Genomic DNA, 20602 nt, shown 5'->3' on the forward strand with positions numbered 1-20602 from the left:
GGTGTTTACCACCTTATTCCGGTTCCCTGAGGGAAGCTCCAACCAGGATTTGCAGTTCTTCGCTTTCGTTATTTTGACTGACATGACTTACCAGTGACATTGAATTTGGAAGGTTTAAGTTTTCTCTCAAGTTTTTTTTTCTTTTTTTCTTTTACAACAAATATCTAACAAATGCTTTAATATTAGTTAATTAAATTAAGTGTTCTCTTTATCTACACTCTCTCATGTCGAGGAAATCAATTGCTTCAGAACTCAAACTTTCCCTCTGCCTTCATCTGGTGCTCTTAAACCTTTGCTGTCACCATCTGTTGTGCACACCTTTGGCAGTGCATCTCTGCTCTTTTTATTAGGGCCCTTTACATGGTGAAGTAGGGAACAACATTGCCACCTAGAGGACGATCCAAGTCAGCATCCACCATCTCAGGCCAGATTCACACAACCCCTGCTACCCTAACGACGATTTTTTCCTAAGTAACCCGAGGCACATTTAAAAAGTAATTTCATTGCAACCCCTCCCCCAAATAAAACACATTCAACTGCTACTACTGTCACATCAGCAGCACCTCACATAGGCTGCATCCCAGAACTGAGCGATTTCCATTTCCCATAGAGTTCGGTGAAGTGTACAGCATTTATAATGGTTCATTGAGCACTAACCATGAACATTCAGAACTATATCTCCCCATGCAAGATCCAGAGGATCAGAGACCGGAAGATAGCATGCATCCACAAGGGCATATAGAGGAAAAAGAGGGAGGAAAACAAGTATGACATGAGATACCAACCCCACTGGTTGAACTGTACAATCTCAAAGTCTTTTTTTTTTCTTCTTCTTCTCAAACAGCATCTTTATTAAATAAGCACATACCTGCATAGATGGGGGCCAGTCGAAATATATCTGAAAGCCGGCTGTTCATAGGCTCATATGGAGAATCCTCAAGTAAATCATTCCCTGCAATATTAACAAATGAAATGTGATTAAATACAAATAATGAAATGCTATATGAATTATTAAAACTGTTTTTCTTAACTGCACTCTTAATATTATTATCAAACAACAAAGCTGCAAACTATCCTTTATGTTTGTTAGTATTTGGGCCATTGATTCATGGGACTGGTTTACATTTCTGGAGCCAGTTTCTGGTTGATTAGCTACACTGGTCAGTTGAACTGAAAAAGTCCCCTCCCCCCTCCAGCATACACACACATATAGACTAACATAAAGCATCAGATGACCTCACACTCCATAAACTTTAATGGAAACACTTCAGAGAGGCATTTGAGGACTTACACTGACCCTATCTGATAACAGAACCCAGAAAAGCAACTCCTTGGCTTAGTATTATTGCTTGCTAATAAGTATTAAAAATAAAGAGAATGTCAGAAAAAATGATGTGTGTAACTTCAAACTTCAATCTAAACCTAAATATGATCACAGGCACAGCTATAATTAATGAAAGTGCATGAGGTCCGCGCACCCTGTAAATGCTGATAGATCCCCCAGTAGACGCGCAGGCAGTTCTTTTCTTTCTTCATGGCTCTTTTACAGCGGCAGTTATACAAAGGGCTCTGCTTTAAAGCGTCCAAGGCAAGCCGACATTCATCCTTCGCCTCCATTCCAGTCACCATACTGAAGTTGGTCTCCCTCCCCGCCACGCACTGCCTCATAGTTCGATACTTTGTGCTGCATCCCGGCTCCTTCAAACACAGCTCGTTCGCCTTCACACAGTCCAGCCGGTTTGAACTAGTAAAGTAGGACTCCTCGGCAGATAACAGCACATCTATAGAGGACGACAATACAAAATATATATAGGCTATATATATAATTTCACGGTTTCATTTCACTAACCCAAATGCTCCAAGAACTAGCCTACTCAGACTGTTACAAGCAAAACAAGATCTGTTAGGCTACTAACAAATTAACAATTCATATTTAATTTGTATAAATATTACATTTAATGTTGTCGCATTAAACATTTGTTAATATTGTTCAAGAATAAAAAAGGGATTTAATAAACTTTAGGTGCTTTAGAGATTAAAATATTAACACAAGAAGATTTAAGAAGACTTAAGTGGAAGTATGACAGAGCCGATTCTCAATAGCTAACATTTGTCCCAGTTATGAGACAATTGTAACATCCTAAGTGCATAGCTAGAATATAGTTATATATTTGACGGGATCAAAAAGAGCACGGTGTAAAAACATTTTTTTTTTTTTTAATGGTCTTATGATGACATTTGAGTTTTAAACTTAAATACAATAGCTATACCGCGCGTCTATGTACCAGTAGGCTATATATAATTTACCAATCACTGAATATGTAGCCTAAAACCGCACTCTAACTCACCCAGCAGTGGTAAAATTGTGTAAATCGCGGAGATGATCATTGCGCTTTTATCCGTGGGTAAGTTGGTTCAAACACGCAGTATATAGTTTTGACGATGAAAAGAATAATCCTTCTCATTCAGGTCCATTGAAACATCGTTGGTCCAATGTACATCCAGAGTAGACTACATAAGAAAAAATGCTCCGTAACCTGGTCCAAAACTGTCAGTAACCTATATTTAACGAGTTCTATGATTAAGACGCATATACGATGTAACAAACAAGCAGAAAATGAGTCGCGAGGCAGCAGAATAAAACTCCAGCTCTCAAGATATGCTCGTGCGACTGAGCGCGCGACAGCACTGTGGCATTCAGTTGCGCTGTAACCCAAACCAAAAACCACACGCGACTCACTGCACGCTCAGCGTTTCTGCGTAAAACACGGCAACAGGACAAAGACGTGTCGTTTTGCCACTCCAAACCTTATGTTTACTGCTCTGTCATAACAGTATATGATATAATGCACGTTTCTTTCGTTCTTTTCACGCCAATTATTGAGTGTCTTCACTCAGTATAGCCTCATGCAATATGCTTTTTTTTTTTTTTTTTTTGTCAATTGGTGATCTAGAAATTGCATGGCATACGTTGAAATCGCGTTTGTTTGCCTTACTTGTAGATGTTAGTTGGACAATCTGGTCTGAATAGAATTGGGAAGATTAGTAGCCTGCATATCTAAACAGTGAAATCAAGTAAATGATTTGCGAGTATTAAACTGTTCAGTGTATCAAAGTCTATCTCGGTTCTTGTAAATACTTATCTAAGGGGAAATGCCATAACATTTGTAAAAAGTTTTTATTGTAGGTCCTACTATTGAAGTTATGATGGCTTTCCTTGCCGGATGAACATACTTCACAAAGTTTTGTTGCGATCTGGTTCACGGTGAAAGACTGGTGGAGGTCGCCATCTGTTGGTAGCCTACGTATATGCATCTAGCTAACAAATGACTACAATACCACTGGTTCTCTGCCTTTGTAACTTTGGGTCCTCCATTGTCAAAGTCAGTATTAGATGGTCATCCAGACAGTCTATGCTTTTTATCCCCTTTTGTACATCTGCTGAAAGAACAAAGGTGTCTGTTTTCAAACCTTTTATTAACACAAACCAGTGTTAATATAGATGACTGAAACTAAAGCTTAACCCCTTTTATTTTCAATATTTTCAATAAATGTTAAGTAAAATAAAAAAATATATTTTATTTCATCTTAAAGAATTCTACTTATTCTGTCTTGTAAATGCTTTTTACAATTGAATTGCTTTACAGTTAACTTGGTTAAACACAGATCAATTTCTCTTTATGAATGAGATACATTTTTACATACGAAAAATCAAAACCATTTGACGTTTATCCTATAAACGTTTGTCCATTGTTCACTGAGGATCAATAATTTTGACCAAATCTGTTGACAACTGTTCAATCAATAGGCATGCTTCTTGTCTGATTTAAATGCATTTCTCAATTAACCTGAGCTCATTTCATTTTAATACACTTAAGTGGAGAACTGGGTTTCTACAGGCCATGGGTGACAAGCAGGGTATTTGTACCAGGCCTGGCTTTGGCTCTAAGATTTAAGGTGGGTCGGACTCAGACAGTTGAGTTAGTGGGTGTTGGTTTGATTCTTGAAGAAAAAGTCTGAAAAACATAAACTTCAATCAATATGGAGTATGGACTATTCATTTTGCAAATGAATGTCAAAATGATATAGTCGTGGACATATAAACTAGAACACTTTAATGTGCTGTGTGGCACCAGATCAAAACCATCCTTTCCAGCAGTGTCTGGGAAGATTTAGAAAGTAAAGAATGACATGACAAATACTGCAGGACCAAATGGCACCAAATTAAACTTATTGATTGCTGACTGTGCTTATAAACGCCAAACAATACGGAGACTGGCAGTTTAAATTGCACTTCAAAGTATGCCGGTAATGAATGAAACTGTTAGTTGAGGAGGCCAAACGACTGAGCCATCCCATGGGCTGACACATTTCTCACATGTGGTGCATCTATGGTACACAGTGCTGCCAGACGTACGATAATTATCTTATTTGTACGATAACTTTGACCTCTGTACGATCAATAATGAATAAAATCCCATGATGTACGATAATTTGTGACAATTCAAATGATGGTTGTTGTAATCATAGGGTTTCTATACTCATTAATCTAGCAGTGGATTCTACATCTATCGTCATGATTGTGAGGAGAACGTGAACGTGAACGTGGTGTTACACGTCTTCCATCTCATCTCACATGCGTCTTCTCGGCCAATCATCGAGGAGAATGACTCTCTCATGAGCACAAGTTAACGTTCCTTTTGTATATTGTATACAAAGTTGTATATCATAAACATGTCATCTCTGTATGTTTTGCAAGAAGAAGAAAAAATCCGTTCCTGCCGTGGCGCTTAGGTCAGTTGTTTCCAAGCTGAGGTCGATAGTTCAGCAATAAAATAATTTGCAGGTTGTGTCAACAAGTTGTTGGTCTAGATAAATAGCTGTATTCTGTATGTTTGACTCGTGTACAATAATTTTGACCTTCTGGTATGATACTTGGACATTTGCAACACTGATGGTACATCTCTGCCAGTGTATCATCGGTTTGTAAGGCTACTGCAAGGCTATTTGTCAGACAGCCACTGCCTGGAAGTTGATGCCATTGTTTGTATCCACTCTACATGTTCTCAATGGGGTAATGGCAGTGCAACTTCTGAAAAGTTTGAACTGAAACAATGAGAATAAAGTCACCTGATTCCAGGAAGTACAAAGAACAGATTCCTCGTTTTTGCCATCTTCACTCAGGAAAGGCAGCACAGAAACTGCATGTAGCATATATGAAAAGATGCATTTAAACAAACTGTTTAGTGCTGCACACAAATATCATGCTACTAGAAATATAATATATATATAAATGAATAAAAAAAAAATATTTTTTTTTTTATTCTCACTAACATGTAGAGTTAGACATTTAAGTCAAACAAAACACCAACAATGAAAAGAACTGGCTAGGTTAGCTGATTACCTTAAAAGTCCATAGATATCGCAGTAAGTTCGTACTGCTGTAGTGTTACGACAGGCGGATGCAATGAGTCCTGTTTTCCTGTAGGCCCTAATTCAAAAAAAGAAAAAGAAAAAGAAAAAAAAGTAACGCATTGATTTACTGTAAAATATGCTCCAAACATCTTTGTTTTATTTATAACGTTAAAAAAAAGGTCTAGTTTGGCTTAGTTTCGGACAAAATGAGGATGAATAAATAACGACAGAAATCTCATTTTCAGCTGAACTATTTCTTTAACATGCCTTAATTAATTCACCTTTACTATTTCTGACCTACCAAAATAATATTTTCTTGTCTTAAGCAACATTGAATCAGCATTATGATGCGGACTAGACAAAAACAACAAATCACTCGTCTTTGCCGCGCGTGCATTTGCGAATGCGCAGTAACATGTGGCAGGATTGCGCATGCTCACATCGCGTGAATACGAAACGCCTTTTCCCCCGAAACAAATATCAACCAAGCTGTTGTCGTCGTTTGATTGCTACTAAGCTAAGTTAGCCAGTTTCCTTCATTTTGGTATTTGGCATTTAATGATTGAAAAATGAGCCTAGAATCTCTTTTCGAGCAAATTTTATTGACAGAGCAGCAGGTTTCGGAAAATATCAAGCAGCTTCATGAAGGTAACGCTGGGTTACATGGGCAGGTTAACGGTTAATTTATTGAGATGAGCTCGCGAGTGTTTTTGAAGAAATAAAATTCAACACAACAATATTTTAAAGTTATTTTACATTGAATATTAAAGTATTTTGTAAAAAAAAAAAATACGTTCGTAGATTAAGAAAAAGTTAATAATGTTCGGTTCTTTGCTCATTCAGTTAAAGCTGCCATCAAGAGTGTACAGGACAAAATATACTCCTCATGTGAAAAACTGGAGAAAACACATCACGACCTGGACGATAAGGTTTGGACAATTATTACCCAGTGTTTAAAACACACACACACACACACACACACACACACAATGGAAGATTAGAAAAGATACATTTCCCATGTCATTTTTTTCTTAAAGTGTTATCTGAATATATAGGCCTAAATTACATCTGATATAAATATTGCCACACAGCAGAGAATGTCCACTGTCACTCACTTTAAAGTTTATCTGTGCAGAAAGCTGATGTGCAGTATTAATATCCTTTGGCGCTGTGAAAAGACATTCTGTTTCATGATTAAAACACTTCATCTAATGGACAGGATACATTAAAATGGAGTGGATCAATTCAAAGCAGCACTGCAAAATCAATCTCGTTTCTTTCAGATTACATTAGTATTATTGTTGAAAAACCTTTAAAAATGCAATTATTCTTGCAAACACCGTTTGTTTGAAACCAATGTCAGACATAGTAAGTCAATGAGCAATTGAATCATTTGATTAAAGAGGTCACTCTTTTCATGAATACTGAGGTCAATACAGAATCAATAGGATTCTGAATGCAGATTACTTAAGATGTCACCCATTCACATAAACTGATCATCACGTAGTACATTTTAAAATGTATATTTAACATTTTCACTGTTTTTAAAATTCATCCGTTCTGCATTGTGGAAAGTTTAGAACATTTAAAATACCGACTCCTTGAATGACCTCAGTGATCCACCTGAGGTAGTGAATGTCATGAAAAACGTGTCTAATTTTCTGCGTAACATTATGTTTGGTCAGACCAACGTGTGCCGTGTAATTACGAAGCATAATTTGCTTGCATTCTTTGAAGCCAGGTAGAGAGTAATTACCTGAAGGATCCTTGATGTCTTTCACAGTTGACTGAGCTGGTAAAAGGAGGGAAGCAGGGACTTGAATTCAAAAGGCAATGCTATGTCAATTACAGAATGACCTACAAATACAATGACATAAGCTTACCTTAACAAACAGCATTGAAGCCACTGATCCGTCAGATGAGCAACATTCTGTGCAATGTCTTTGTGCAGCCAGTTATAAAACTTCACTGTTGTGAATACAAAGTTCTTTTGAGGGACACTTTTTGGGACCATCTGAATAAGACATTGGTCAAATACATGATTAATTTGTGACCATAGGCTCAGCTCCTGTCTGAAAACAAACTGCAGCTTGTTTTGATGACAAAGCGACGAGATCAACTGGGAAGGAAGAAAGAGGAACTCCTGGAACTGCAGAGAGACCTCAAAGAAACCCTGGTACATACTTTCACATTGAAGAATATTTCTATTCCGTCTTTTTGGAAAGGCTATTGTCTCTTCATCACACACCCAATTAAAACACAACAAAGTTAAGCCTGAAACAATATTTTATGAAGCTTGTAACCATCATGTGGACTGATAAAGACGTCATTGTCCATTGAAGATTTCAGAGCCGTGCATTATCCGTCATCTAATACAATGTACATGCTGAAGTGTAAAAAGTGCTTTTGTATTCTTTTTGTAATCTGCATAATAGTCTTTCCATTGTTTTAAAATTCAGGACAGACTGAAAAGAGAATTTTGTGAAGAAAGAGAGAAATTCCTGAAGGAGATGATAACTTTCAACAATAAATTCAACCTAATCAGCAACAGAAATGCTGTGTTTCACACCCAAACCCGCTCTAAGATCCAGAGTCTGGAGTTGGAAGCTGAAACTCTACACAGAGGTAAGTGTTTTATTGTTGAAAATCAGACAAAAGTATTTCATTCACTGCTCATCAATGCATTACAAACTACATAAATCCAATCCGATCTTAATTAATCCAATAATGGTCGGCTCGGTAAGATTTTAATGTTTTTGAAAGTCTCTCATTTGATAAAAAATAAAAATTGTGTTATTGTGAAATATTATAATTTAAACAATTGAAAAAAAGTTGTGTTGTTTTATATAGTTTAAAATGTAATTTATTACTGTGCTGGCAAACATTAAGCAGACATTACTCCAGTTTATCATTCTGTCCCTTTTCACGGACAATGATGATGCATTTCCAAAGTTATCAACATTGCAAATCTAGTAAAGTTTTTTATATTTTCATTTAAAAAATAAATAATACACATTTATAAAGCTATACTTTGTGTTATATTATCTTGGCAGTAAATTATAAAAATGACAAAATACAAATGAACGCTCCTGCAAGGGTGTTTCTAATACGTCGGCTGAGGGAGTGATGGCAAATTTGACATCTTTCTCTCTTCTGAATGTTGTAATAAATCTCTATATTTTTCCCTCTTTTGGAAAGTCATGGAAACACTAATGCAGATTTTTTTGCTTTTGCTTTTAGAGCAAATGCAAATAGATAAATTATATTTCTTGTCATCTCCCATTCACCACCATAGACGTTTACCCAACTATAATGACTTCGGCTACTGAGAACCCTGGAAGTGTGAAAAGGGTCCAAATGTTGATTTGGTGTTAAAGAAACATTTCTTATTATCAGTGTTGCAAAAGTGCTGCTTAATATTTTTGCAGAATTAATGATAAAAAAAATGTAGGAGTCTTTGATGAATAGGAAGTTTAAAGTGCCCATATTATGGCATTTGAAAGGTTCCTATTTTTGTTTTGGGAGTCCCCAACAACAGGTTTACATGCATGCAAGGACAAAAAACACTTTCATTGTCTTATAATATGCATTTGTTTTTACCTTATTTGCTCAACGACTCTCAAAGATTCGCTCAACGATTAATTTTTCCAAACCCCTCCTTTGCGTGATGCTAATCTGCAGTGATTGGTCAGATGACCCAGTCAGTTGTGATTGATATACTGCATGCAGAGCTTGTCGGAAACGGAACGCCCATCACCATCACTGGATTACGGCTTGTCAAGTGTTGAAAATTTTATACAGCGTAAGAACAGAAATGGCATCAATTTTGCCTTACCAATTCGAGCCAGAGTCCAACGAGGAAACGAGTTGCTGATAAACCAGAAAGTTAATCGCAAACACGACTGGAGCAGGACCCCTTTCTCAATGGTAGGTGTCAATGTAGTTTATAACACTTCAGGCCGATGAAACATGCAGTATCGGAGTAAGAATGTCTGATAAGTGACATGCTGTAATCTGATTAATCTTGCTGTCTGTCACCATTTGTTAGTTCAGTGTAACGCGTCAGACAAATTAATTGCCGAATTTATTTAGGTTCACATGTGGGAACTGTATCAAAATGCCAAGCGAGGCTGAAAATCATTGCTGCAAGGCAGGTTGTGTATTGTTTCTGCAATACTTGTGCTTTTGACACTTAGTACATGTAATGACCCATCCTTCAATAACAACTAGCTAGCAAATCCACTGTTGAACACATTTAGGTTGAAGAAGCAGTCATCAGTAAAATGATGGGAACACAGCACAAGGTTCGGGTTATACTGCTGTGGTATCGTTGTTAAGATAACCTTTAACCACTGATTCTTCACATGCTCATCCTTGGGCAGTGGAAAAAAAACTGGCTTTACCTTCACATTGTAGAGCACAGCGTCTTCTCGTCATGATGCTATCCAGTATCCACAGGAATCAGCTGCAGTGTTTGAGGGGGTTCAAGTTTTCCCTGGTTTCTGCGTGCGCAATAAGTGAGCGGGCAATATGCTAATGTTTCGTCTTGACGTCACAACGAAACGGCTTAGGATTCGTTTGAAAAACGATTCATTTAATTGACTCAGAGTCGACTCTTACTTTTGAGAGACAATAACTATACGGTGCACTTTCAGATTTAAAACTTTGCAGGATGTTTTCATTCACTTAGAGCTATGTTACACACTACATGAAAGGTCATTTTCAAAAATCCATAATAGAAGCACTTTAAAAGAATAGTATTCGTTTGAAATAGAAATCTTTTGTAACATTATAAATGTTTTTAGTGCACTAATGATCGATTTAATGTGTCCTTGCTGAATTAAAGTATTCATTTCTTTCAATCTTCCAAAAAAATCTTGCTGACCCCAATCTTTTGACCTGTAGTGTACCTCATGCCAAAGAGTCCATGGTCTCTGAAGCAAATTTTATTGGTCTGTGCTAGTTTTATTTTCTTGAGCATTTGATTTTTTTTTTTTTTTTTAATAATAAAGTCAGACTTGACATTGTTTTAGTCAAAATGGCTATTAAGAATCATATATAGGTTTTCATTAACTAAACATTTTTATTTTGTATTTTAACTTAAAGTTCTGAAAATATGCTTTACACTGTTAATTCACTAACCATCAAATCATTCACCACACAAGATTTAGCAAACTATTTGAGCCAAAGTGTGATTTGACCCTACCAGCCATTAGTGTTAATGAGCACTGAATGACTCTCAAGCTTTTGTCGACATGCTGTAGGCATGAAGTACACTAATAGATACAAAGATACACAAAGTATCATTGAAGAAGTTATTGTTTTTCAAAAGTCTCTTTGTTGTAGTCTGATTGCTTGCCAGCAGGTTACTTGAGTTATCACCTTTGCTGTTCCTCAGAAATTGACTTGCTGAAGCAAAATAACACTTTGCTGAGTTCCATGGAGGCAGAGAAGAGATCACTAGACGCTGAGCTCCAGGATATAAAATCACAGCTTACAGGTGAAACAAGGCTCTGCTCACTTTTGTACTTCCTCTGACATAGTTTAAGAAGTATCCATGTGTCAAAAAGGCCTCACCCCTAGTTTTCTGTTCTTCTGCAGATATAGAGAGAGATCTGAAGGAAGCAGTGGCTTTGACAGAGATTTTGAAGACAGAGAGGCTCACGGTCCGTCAGAAACCTTTGACGGACAGCACCTGTATCAGGCAAGAAAGTTAAGACCTATCGTAATGTTAGTGTGTCTTCATCTACCCAGAGAAACATGATCCATGAGGAGCGTGAGCAAAGAATGCTGAATTTCCCTTCATCCATCTTTAACATCGTCCTCCTCCTGTCACTTCACCATGCGTAAATAATGCAGCATTAGATCCATCCTATTAATTAGGTCTTTGATATGTTGCTTACTATGTCCGGTCCAGAGTTAGATAAACACAACCCCTTCAGATCAACGCCCCACTAGGAAGTGATGATGGAAAGGGGATCGATAGCTGTCCTGTCTCAGGAAGAAAGCTCCTCCACTGGGGTGTGTAAATCATATGTGGGGGTAGTGTGGAGCAAATCTTCCTCGTTAATAGGAAAGACTGTATAAGCCCTCAGGATGTGCTGAGGACGAGGCTTTTGGGACAGCGCTGCTAAGCTCAGGATATGTTCATTCCTCTCCTATGTAGTCATGAATCACTCTTAAACACATGCCCCCATCGTGCAGAGGGCAGTTTTTCCCTTGTATTGATCATCCGACATTGAACACGTCAGTTGAAATTAACAGTGTCTATTTAAGTGGAAGTTATGAGAAAGACTCCATTAGCATTCCAAACTTTACTACATGGCAGGGTTGAAGTGAGTTATTTTGCACATGTAAAGAAGTTTCAGGTTTCATGTGTTTTATCAGGCACTTTGGGTTAATTCAAGACTTTCTTAAACCTCAGAGTTGGTTTCCAGTATATTTAGTGAGCTTATTCACATTCCTCATTACAATGCTTTGGGATGGAAGTTACACCAAACCATAATCAAATATTCTTGTTTATATAGTGCATTTGTTCCTTAAATCTCTTTGAAAAGTGTGCATTAAAATTTGTTGATTTGCCTTAACTGGTTACATCCTGGAAACCCATTCAGCTGGAACAAAAAACACTGCATTTCAAAGAGATTTACTTCTTTTTCCAAATCAACATTTAGTCTAAAGTAGTAATGTAATAATGTCTTTATATGAAAATCAAACATATTCAGTTCTAATTAGTAAGTGGTTTATACTATATAGTCAGGATTTGTGGATTTCCAAGGCTGTTGTGTTCACATTCAGTGTGAAAATTCTTTGCCCTTAAAGGTGCTGTAAGCGATGACTTGTAAATGCTGTTGATATTTGAAATCACCAAAACAAACATGGCCTTTACCCAAGGATCACACCCCTACCTTGATGCCTCTGTCCCCACATTATGCAGCGACTATGGCGGAATCTGCTGTACCTGTCGCCCGAGGGTATGATGTCATCAATAAGGGAAAGCAATTTGTGTCACTATGATAATTCAGGTTGAATGTCTAATTGTTATTTAGCTCCTCTACTCCTTTTGAAGTCATCCCTTCCATCCCCCAAAAAAACGTTTTCATGAAAAGCTCCCTACATAACATGATAGTCCAAGTAAACTAATATATTACAAATGTGACATGGGTTATAGCGGTCACTAAAAGAGGAACCAAAAGAAAAAACATATATTAGGAGCATGTTATCTCACTTTTCGGACACACTTTGGGAGCCGTTGCTTGAAACAGGTGGTGGAGGAGGTTTAGAGATTTCAGGCTTATAATAATAATAATAATAATGCAAATGAACAAACATGTAAAGTTGACACATGAGTATATTCAAGCAAAAGACAGCATATCTTAGTTCTGTGAAACACAGCAAAACTAACGTTACTCACGTATCGAGAAGAAATAAAGCAACCTCAGCATCAGTTTTCAGGCCTTCCCGCTCCTTAAGATCTCTGCAGCGCTGGAAAGCTTCTCTGATATTAACGCGTAAGACTCTTGCCTGATCATAACCCTACTTTTTAAAGTTGTATTCCTCTGGCCTTTTCCTCTTTTGTATTTTATTGGCCATCTCTCCCTTTCTATAGTAGTTCTGCTAATGTCTTTCTTGTGAACTGAGCTCTTTCTCCTCCCCATCATCAGTGTATACACCCCTTACTGCTGATTGGCTAAAAGTGTGTTTTGGTGTTTGGTTCAAACCACTTTTCAACAGTGTTTTTCAAAAATCACTTACTGCACCTTTAAGGCTTGTTTTTCTCCTTATGTTGTAGCTGTAGCCTGATGAAGGAAGAGCAAAGTTGCATACCATTCATGTCATTTATGCGATTATATTCTCTCAACTCAGTGGATAGGTGCTTATTCAAGGCAAGCATTTGTTTGACATGACAAGACATTCTACTAACTAGAAGTAACTTTGCAACTACGTGTCAACTAACTGTCATTAGAGGATTAGACTGTATGCTTAACATTTGCTAACACTTTATTTTGATGCTCCTCCAACAGACATTCTACTGACTGTAAGTAAATTAATTTATGTTGCTGATGTGGAGTTAACTATCTAAGTCATTGATTAGCATATTCTGTCATGATAATCTATAAAATCGCTCGTGTGGGAACTGTTGTAAGATGCCTACAGAGTGACATGCTATTTTGTGTTAGGTACTGTATTGCATGTGAAAAGATGGATGCGACAGTTTGAGCAGACTGACAAATGTGCTCAACTACAACAACTCTTCCTCTTCTCAACATAAACCGTGTTCCCGGGGGTGGGGTTTATGTAAATTTTAGGGTTGGTGATGTCACTAACCCGGGTGGAATGCCGTGTAGTCCCTACCAGCTGTTTGTTAAGGAACTTTGAGCGTTATAACTTTGCAGATGTTGTTTATGCTCAAACAGCAGCATTACACACTAACTAAAGTTAGAAAAGTGAAATCATAATCAACCACCCCTTTAATTCACAACTAATTTTTTTCCATGGTTCTGCAGTTTCAGTAGCAGCTCTTTTGAATATTGGTGTAGAAAACACAATTTCACATCTTTCACTAAGTGCATTCAAGACATATTTTTTTCTGTTCTTTTATCTCTCAATACAGTATAAAGTATTAACTTGCTTGTAGGATTGAACAAGATTAAAGATTTACATTAAATTAAACTCATTTTTAAATTAAATGAAAGATTTGAAGATTACAAAGACATTAAAATAGCAAGTGTCATTTTAAGATTGTATTATTTCGCTTTGGGCATCATGATCGGCTCTTCCTGCATGAATGTGTCTGTGTGTGCCATTTAGACTCAAGAAAGAGCTGGAGTCATATAAAGAAGAAGAGCTTGAGCTTCTGCGAGAGACCCTCAGCTCTGAGATTCACTCCCTGCGACTGGTAACTATGTACTTTCCAAACACAATGATAGCCCATTTTTTCTTTCTCATTGACGCTGCTAATGCAATCTCCTTATATACCCAAAGCTAAGGCACCAAAGAAGCATTTTAAGCACTTTAATCTGAAAAATGTAGTCTCTTTTTTTTTTTTTTTTTTTAGAAGTTAGCACAGAAGGGCATTTTGTGTTGATGCTGGGGACTTCAGTCAGACTTCAACGTATGCTTGAAAAACCCTGTTTCGTAGGCTTATATCTGTCATTTTGATTGTCTTTTTTATAGTGACTGTTTTGTTTTGCCTGGGTATGATTTAATTTTGTTGGACACAGACTTCATATACAGTGTAACCAACATTGTAACAACTTTAGATGATGGGATCTGTAGTTTTGATCTTGCTTATTTGTACTGTTAGAAAAGCTTGAATAAATTCAATGTGTTGAACTATACTAGCTCTTTCTAAAGTAGAAATGTTCAGACTATGTGATTCTGTGTTTCAGTATGTATTCACATACAAGTACTTTAAATGCTGACAACACTGACATCTGGTGGTCCTTTTGCAACAATACAGCCAAACAGAGAACATTAGAATGCTTTTTAATATCCATGTTTGAAAATAAAAGGGTTGTGTACAGACTGAATTGGATTCATATTAATCCTAAAAATAGGCTGCTTATTTGTAAAGAAATGCTGTAATATGCATTTTGGACAGATGGAAATGGACTGAATAAAATTACACAATTTCTGTTGCACATGCAGCATTTGCGAATGAAATAAACAGGGGCAGATTCATTGGCCTTAGGCTATGATTGGTTAAGTTGGATGACTGGTGCACATCTGCCATTAATCTGATCTGTCTGATTCTCGTCTCCTCCTTAGACCCCAATTGGCAGATTATTCCTGCCACGGAAATTAAATCGTCTGAAACCCCCTTGTAATAGGCCGCTTTATGTTTCCATTGTCTGAGGGTGATTAATTGTATACTGTAAAATTGTTTAGAAAAACATGACTAATGTCTAAAGATTTTCTAAAACGAAAAATATATATTCTTTGTAAATGATTCTGCCTGTGCCAGCTTACTCCTTATGTTTTACCTTTGTCATCTACTATGGCATTTCCATACTGAACCTTGAATACATTAATTGTTAAATTTTAAGTTATTAAATTATTGTGGTTAATTTGATTTGAGCATATTATTCACAACATATTTATTAATGTTTCTTCATCACATCACTAGGTTCTAATTTCCTTAAGTGTTATATTTTCTACAGTTTACATTTTACTAATGGTTTTGCACTTCCATGTATCATGCTTTACATTCTATGGCCAAAAAAAAAAAGGTTTCTTTCTAATTTTATACCCAGCAAAAAGCCAGTCCTGAACACTTCTTAGAGCTCCTTGAATCTTTTTGTTCTAGCCACAGAAAAGGCTGAAAGGCTTTAATGATTGTGTGATGCCTGCCATTTCCAGCTCTGATTGGAAGATGCTTGTTATATTCTCAAGTAGTTTTTCATGGCTCTTTATTTTGTGACAGTCATGGCCCTTAGGGAAGTAGGCAGAGGGGGCTCCTGATACCGCAATGTTGGACTCTTCAGAGAAATGGAAAACACCTTTTTCAGTACACTTAAGCATGCAGTACTAGAGTATTCGGAATTTCCATTAAATAATATAACCTGTGAACCTCACAGATTGCTTCATTTATAAATCTCAAATTGGACAAGTGTGCAAAACTTACTGTCGCATATAGCCAGCCTGTTGCCACCAATAAACTGTGTTGTCCATTTGTGTTGTGTGGCAGCACTGCATTCCTCGAACAGCCGTGATCTTCTAAGAAAGCTGAAATCATAACCCTGTTTGCATGGAAAGATTAAATATAGAAAAATAAATGTGTTGTTTTGTCATGATGGTTCGTACCCTATTGGCCTGGATTCTGGTTTTAAGCTTTTTGTCAATATCTTGGGTTGTCCACTGGGAGGTGCTGATGAATCATTGGGTTCTGTCAATTGAAGTCTGTTAAACACATAATGTGTTTACTTCACAAACTTGCAGATACAACTATTTGGGCCTGTCCCAATACCCACACTTGTAGTGTTTGAATAGTGTTATAAAAATGCAAGTGAAGTTTTTACATAGCTTCATTTGATTTTCAATACTTTGCACTTTAAAATAAACTTCTAAATGTCTCCAAGGTAGTCTGTGTGTAGAAGTTGGTGCGTCCAGTGTTTTGGGATTTACTGTCCGTAAAGGGTACTGAGCTTTGCCATTTATCAGACCTGAAACAAGCTTGCCACTTGACATGTGCACTTACTCTTAAGTGGCCAAGACCGCAAGTGAGGGTATTGGAACAGGCCCTAAGAGAACTAACTCTTTAAGGCTTCTGTACACAGCAGAGTTAAAGCTGCTCTGTGCCTGCTCAAAATGCTGTGTAAAGGCATAATGTTGCATAAAAGCAAGACCAGATTATGCCTGCTCTGACCCACCTCAGCTCCTAGAATCAAAGTATACAATTGAAATCGCTGTGTAAATGCATTTATGCCACCTCTGCTGTGAGCAGGAACCTTGGCAGTGGAAATTTGGCATTAAATTTGGGAGCGGAACACCGCTATATTTCTGCTGCTCCATAAACACCATCTGTCAGAGATTGAATTGTAATTCAGCGTGTCTGCTGTTTTTGTCCAGACCAATGTGAGGATCGAACCATATTTTTTAAACTGATTGCATGCATTGTTTTAATTGTTAACTGGAGGAACAATAAGAAGCTAATGTGCTTCCTAATGTGTATTAAAAAATCGTAGAATAATAGGGTATCTAAAATATTATATAATCAAATGTTTAATGTGTGTGTATATATATATATATATATACATATTGAATTTGAAAGTTAATCCAAAATGTGTTTAAAGCACAGTACTGTATCTGAAAGTATATATATACAGTGCTATGCATAAGTTTAGACACCCATACTAAAGTTGACTAAAAAGAGGAATAAAAAATCATCTTTTGGAAACTGAACTTAAAGCCTTAATTTAAAAAATTAGGAAAAATCCAACCTTTAAGGACACCAATTTTCTTTGTGAATGAATAATGCATCGTAAATAAATAAATGTTCTTTCTTAAAATACAGGGTGCATAAGTTTGGACACCCCTATGTTAAATTCCCATAGAGGCAGGCAGATTTTTTTTTTAAAGGCCAGTTACTTCATGGATCCAGGATACTATGCATCCTGATAAAGTTCCCTTGGCCTTTAAAATAGCCCCACATCATCACATAGCCTTCACCATACCTAGAGATTGGCATGGTTTTATTTCAGTTAGCCTAATAGCTAGTTTGATTTGCATTGAGAGATGATCTTATGGAAAGTACCCCATGCCAATCTCTAGGTATGGTGAAGGCTATGTGATGATGTGGGGCTATTTTAATTCCAATGGCCAAGGGAACTTTATCAGGATGCATAGTATCCTAAACAAAAAATTTAAAAAAATACTTAAAAATAAAAATCTGCCTGCCTCTATGGGAATTTAACATAAGGGTGTCCAAACTTATGCACCCTGTATTTTAAGGAAGAACATTTATTTATTTACGATACATTATTCATTCACAAAGAAAATTGGTGTCCTTAAAGGTTGGATTTTTCCTAATTTTTTAAATTAAGGCATTAAGTTCAATTTCCAAAAGATGATTTTTTATTCCTCTTTTTAGTCAACTTTAGCATGGGTGTCTAAACTTATGCATAGCACTGTATATATATATATATATATATATATATATATATATATATATATATATATATATATATATATATATATATATATATATATATATATATATAATGTGCTCTGAAAGCAGTGAGACTAATGTACATACTGCATTGCACATAGGTTTGCAGTAGATCTTTTTCTTATCCGTCACAGATACACACAGCAGTCCTCCATCCTCGGGCAGTGTTGGAGCTGTGCAGTTTTTTGGCATTAACGTCCGTAACTCTGCAAAGACAGGATATGTTTGTACTTTTATGGATATAAATATTAGCTGTGTTTAACTTGCTGTCCTAACTATATTTGAAAGAAATAGAATATATGGTACACATCTGATAATTAGGTGCTGTGCTATATTTGCAATTTTAAAACATATTAGGATAAGGGATATACGGCACTGTGTTGAAGTTTTGGAAAAATAGCATAGCATGTGATATATGCTAAAATATTAAGTAACATAAGGATGAGCTGAAAGGATGTGATGGGTTTTTCTTTAATCTCTTTGATATGTTGTTTGGAAATGTTGTTTTTGGAAGGAGAGATACAGACTGAATTACCTTTGTTTTGTTGCTTCTGGATGATATCAGTCAGCATTTGTAGTTGATTAAAAATTGTTGCGGTTTGATTTGTTTTCCATGTATCAGAAATAATTGTTTCCAAACAATTTTTCAAATCCTACAAAAAAAAAAATTATATATATAAAATATCGTACTTTTTTTTTTTAGATGTGCCTGCAATAGTCCAAACTGAAAGTACCATTATTTTATTACGATTGTTTACATAGTGTTTTAGCTGTCGATACAGAGATGCTGTACCTGAAGGTTTTTGTTGATTATCTCAAAAGAGAATTCAGAGGAATTGCAGGAAGTATTCTGTCCATGAGCTCTAGTCAAGAGAAACGCTGTAAAAGAACCACAAAGACATCTCAAAATTGTCATAGAGAAATTAGAATCAATTCATTTAAGATTTAACATGAAGTATAGTAACCGAAACAATGCTTACCAAAGACCAAGAAAAGCATCTTCAATGTTCTGCTTATTGTTGTAGATTTCATGTTGTTTGTGCTGTTGGGAAAAGACTGTGATGTTAACCTCTTAATCTTTCTATTTGGGAAAATATATTGCATCATAGGTTAATGTACGCTCATCTTGTTGACCAAATTACAACACACCTGCCTTGAACAATCAGAAGAAAGAGTCAGTTTAGTAGTTCATTTTGAATCAGACAACATGCTTTGCTTCCACTGTTCAAATAGAATAGACTAACTGCCAAAACAACAATTAGTCTGGGAACCTTCATAACTTCATTTTTTGTTGTCCACATCTGTTTGCTTTGATGTATTTTGCACCCTGGATTACTGAGTTTTTTTTTTTACTCAACAGTCTATGGTTTAGTACGTTTTAAAATATAGTATTCTTAAAAATATATATAACAACATATTATTATTATTATAACCTTTATTTAACCAGGCAAGTCACTTAAAGGGATAGTTCACCCAAAAATGAAAATTATCCCATGATTTACTCACCCTCAAGTCTACTGTAGGTGTATATGACATTCTTCTTTTAGACAAATACAATCGGAGTTATATAAAAAAAAATGTCCTGGCTCTTCCAAGCTTTTATAATGGCAGTGAATGGCCGTTTCTGTTTTGAAGTCCATAAAAGTGCATCTATCCATCATAAAAGTGCTCCACACGGCTCCGGTGGGTTATTAAAGGCCTTCTGAAGAGAAGCCATGGGTTTTTGTAAGAAAAATACCCATATTTATAACTTTATAATCTAAAATAACATACTACGCAAGTTGACTTGAGCCACAGAGTAACGCATGTATGACATATGATGTAGGAGTATTGTAAGCTTAGACGCCTCTCGCGGTTTAAACAAATAGGGCTGTGCAACAAACTGAAGCTCCTCTTCTATTATATAGAAATCCTCCGACATTTCTCTTCAAAATTTCTAATTCACGACCGGTGTTTTGTTTTGCTCTTTCCTCTGAGCTTCCACGTTCGTCATTACGTTGTGTGTCGAGTCAGGGGTTAGTCTTCCACCGTAAATCAATGCGTACGGCCGTCTGTCGGAAGCCAGTGATACTAATTTATAAAGTTTTAAAAGTTTTAAACACTCCCTATAGTTTTTTAAATGCAGAGATTGAAATATAGGACTTTAATTTTCATATATATGAAAAATATATGACTTTCCAGTTATTTGGAGCAGCAAAGCCAAAAGCTGAGCGATTAGATGATCTGGTTGAATATGTACGTTAGTACATATTTATAAATATATATGTACTTAACCTTATAAATAAAAATACACCAGTTTATTTTCCGTCTAATATGTAATTACGTCCAATTTAAAAGGGAATACAGTTCCCTTGCATTAGTTGCATTAATAATGACTCTAATAGTTGCATGATATAACACATCTAATTGTTCTAAAACACCTTTACATGCATTCCTATACACTACATCACTGTAGTCAAATAATGGTAAAATAGTGGTTTCAACAAGATATTTCTTGGCTGATGTAGTAAACGTAGA

General features: G+C 36.2%; 3 protein-coding genes and 1 long non-coding RNA gene across 5 annotated transcripts in view; 1 reads left to right on the forward strand and 3 right to left on the reverse strand.

The window, feature by feature from the left end:
* gfra1a (gdnf family receptor alpha 1a) overlaps positions 1–2741 on the reverse strand; it is an 80490-nt gene extending 77749 nt beyond the window's left edge. For both annotated transcript variants that reach the window (XM_084390798.1, XM_084390797.1), the window contains exons 1-3: positions 2349–2741; positions 1479–1781; positions 869–952 (exon numbers count right to left, since the gene is read on the reverse strand). In XM_084390798.1, the coding sequence (XP_084246924.1) occupies positions 869–952; positions 1479–1781; positions 2349–2388 (427 nt within the window). In that variant the 5' untranslated portion in view covers positions 2389–2741. The remainder of the gene's footprint in view (positions 1–868; positions 953–1478; positions 1782–2348) is intronic.
* A 725-nt stretch (positions 2742–3466) lies between these two features.
* Positions 3467–7405, reverse strand: LOC311279369. The gene is made up of 5 exons (XR_014625553.1): positions 7299–7405; positions 7172–7207; positions 5405–5491; positions 5131–5201; positions 3467–4016 (listed from the first exon to the last, which is right to left on the reverse strand). It is a non-coding gene; the product is annotated as an uncharacterized lncRNA (long non-coding RNA).
* On the forward strand, positions 5803–15493 carry LOC311279366 (coiled-coil domain-containing protein 172-like). The gene is made up of 8 exons (XM_084390799.1): positions 5803–6063; positions 6259–6344; positions 7475–7591; positions 7875–8040; positions 10814–10915; positions 11017–11119; positions 14227–14314; positions 14474–15493. The coding sequence occupies exons 1-8, from the start codon at positions 5985–5987 to the stop codon at positions 14501–14503; spliced, it is 771 nt and encodes a 256-aa protein (XP_084246925.1). The 5' UTR covers positions 5803–5984; the 3' UTR covers positions 14504–15493.
* On the reverse strand, positions 14889–19190 carry LOC311279367 (uncharacterized protein). Its single transcript, XM_084390800.1, has 6 exons — positions 19066–19190; positions 18879–18964; positions 18621–18738; positions 18173–18291; positions 16043–16157; positions 14889–15896 (listed from the first exon to the last, which is right to left on the reverse strand). The coding sequence occupies exons 1-6, from the start codon at positions 19187–19189 to the stop codon at positions 15721–15723; spliced, it is 738 nt and encodes a 245-aa protein (XP_084246926.1). The 5' UTR covers position 19190; the 3' UTR covers positions 14889–15720.
* Positions 19191–20602: the final 1412 nt, after the last annotated feature.

Source organism: Rutilus rutilus (assembly GCF_951802725.1).
Source record: "Rutilus rutilus genome assembly, chromosome: 20".
Lineage (NCBI taxonomy): Eukaryota > Metazoa > Chordata > Actinopteri > Cypriniformes > Leuciscidae > Rutilus > Rutilus rutilus.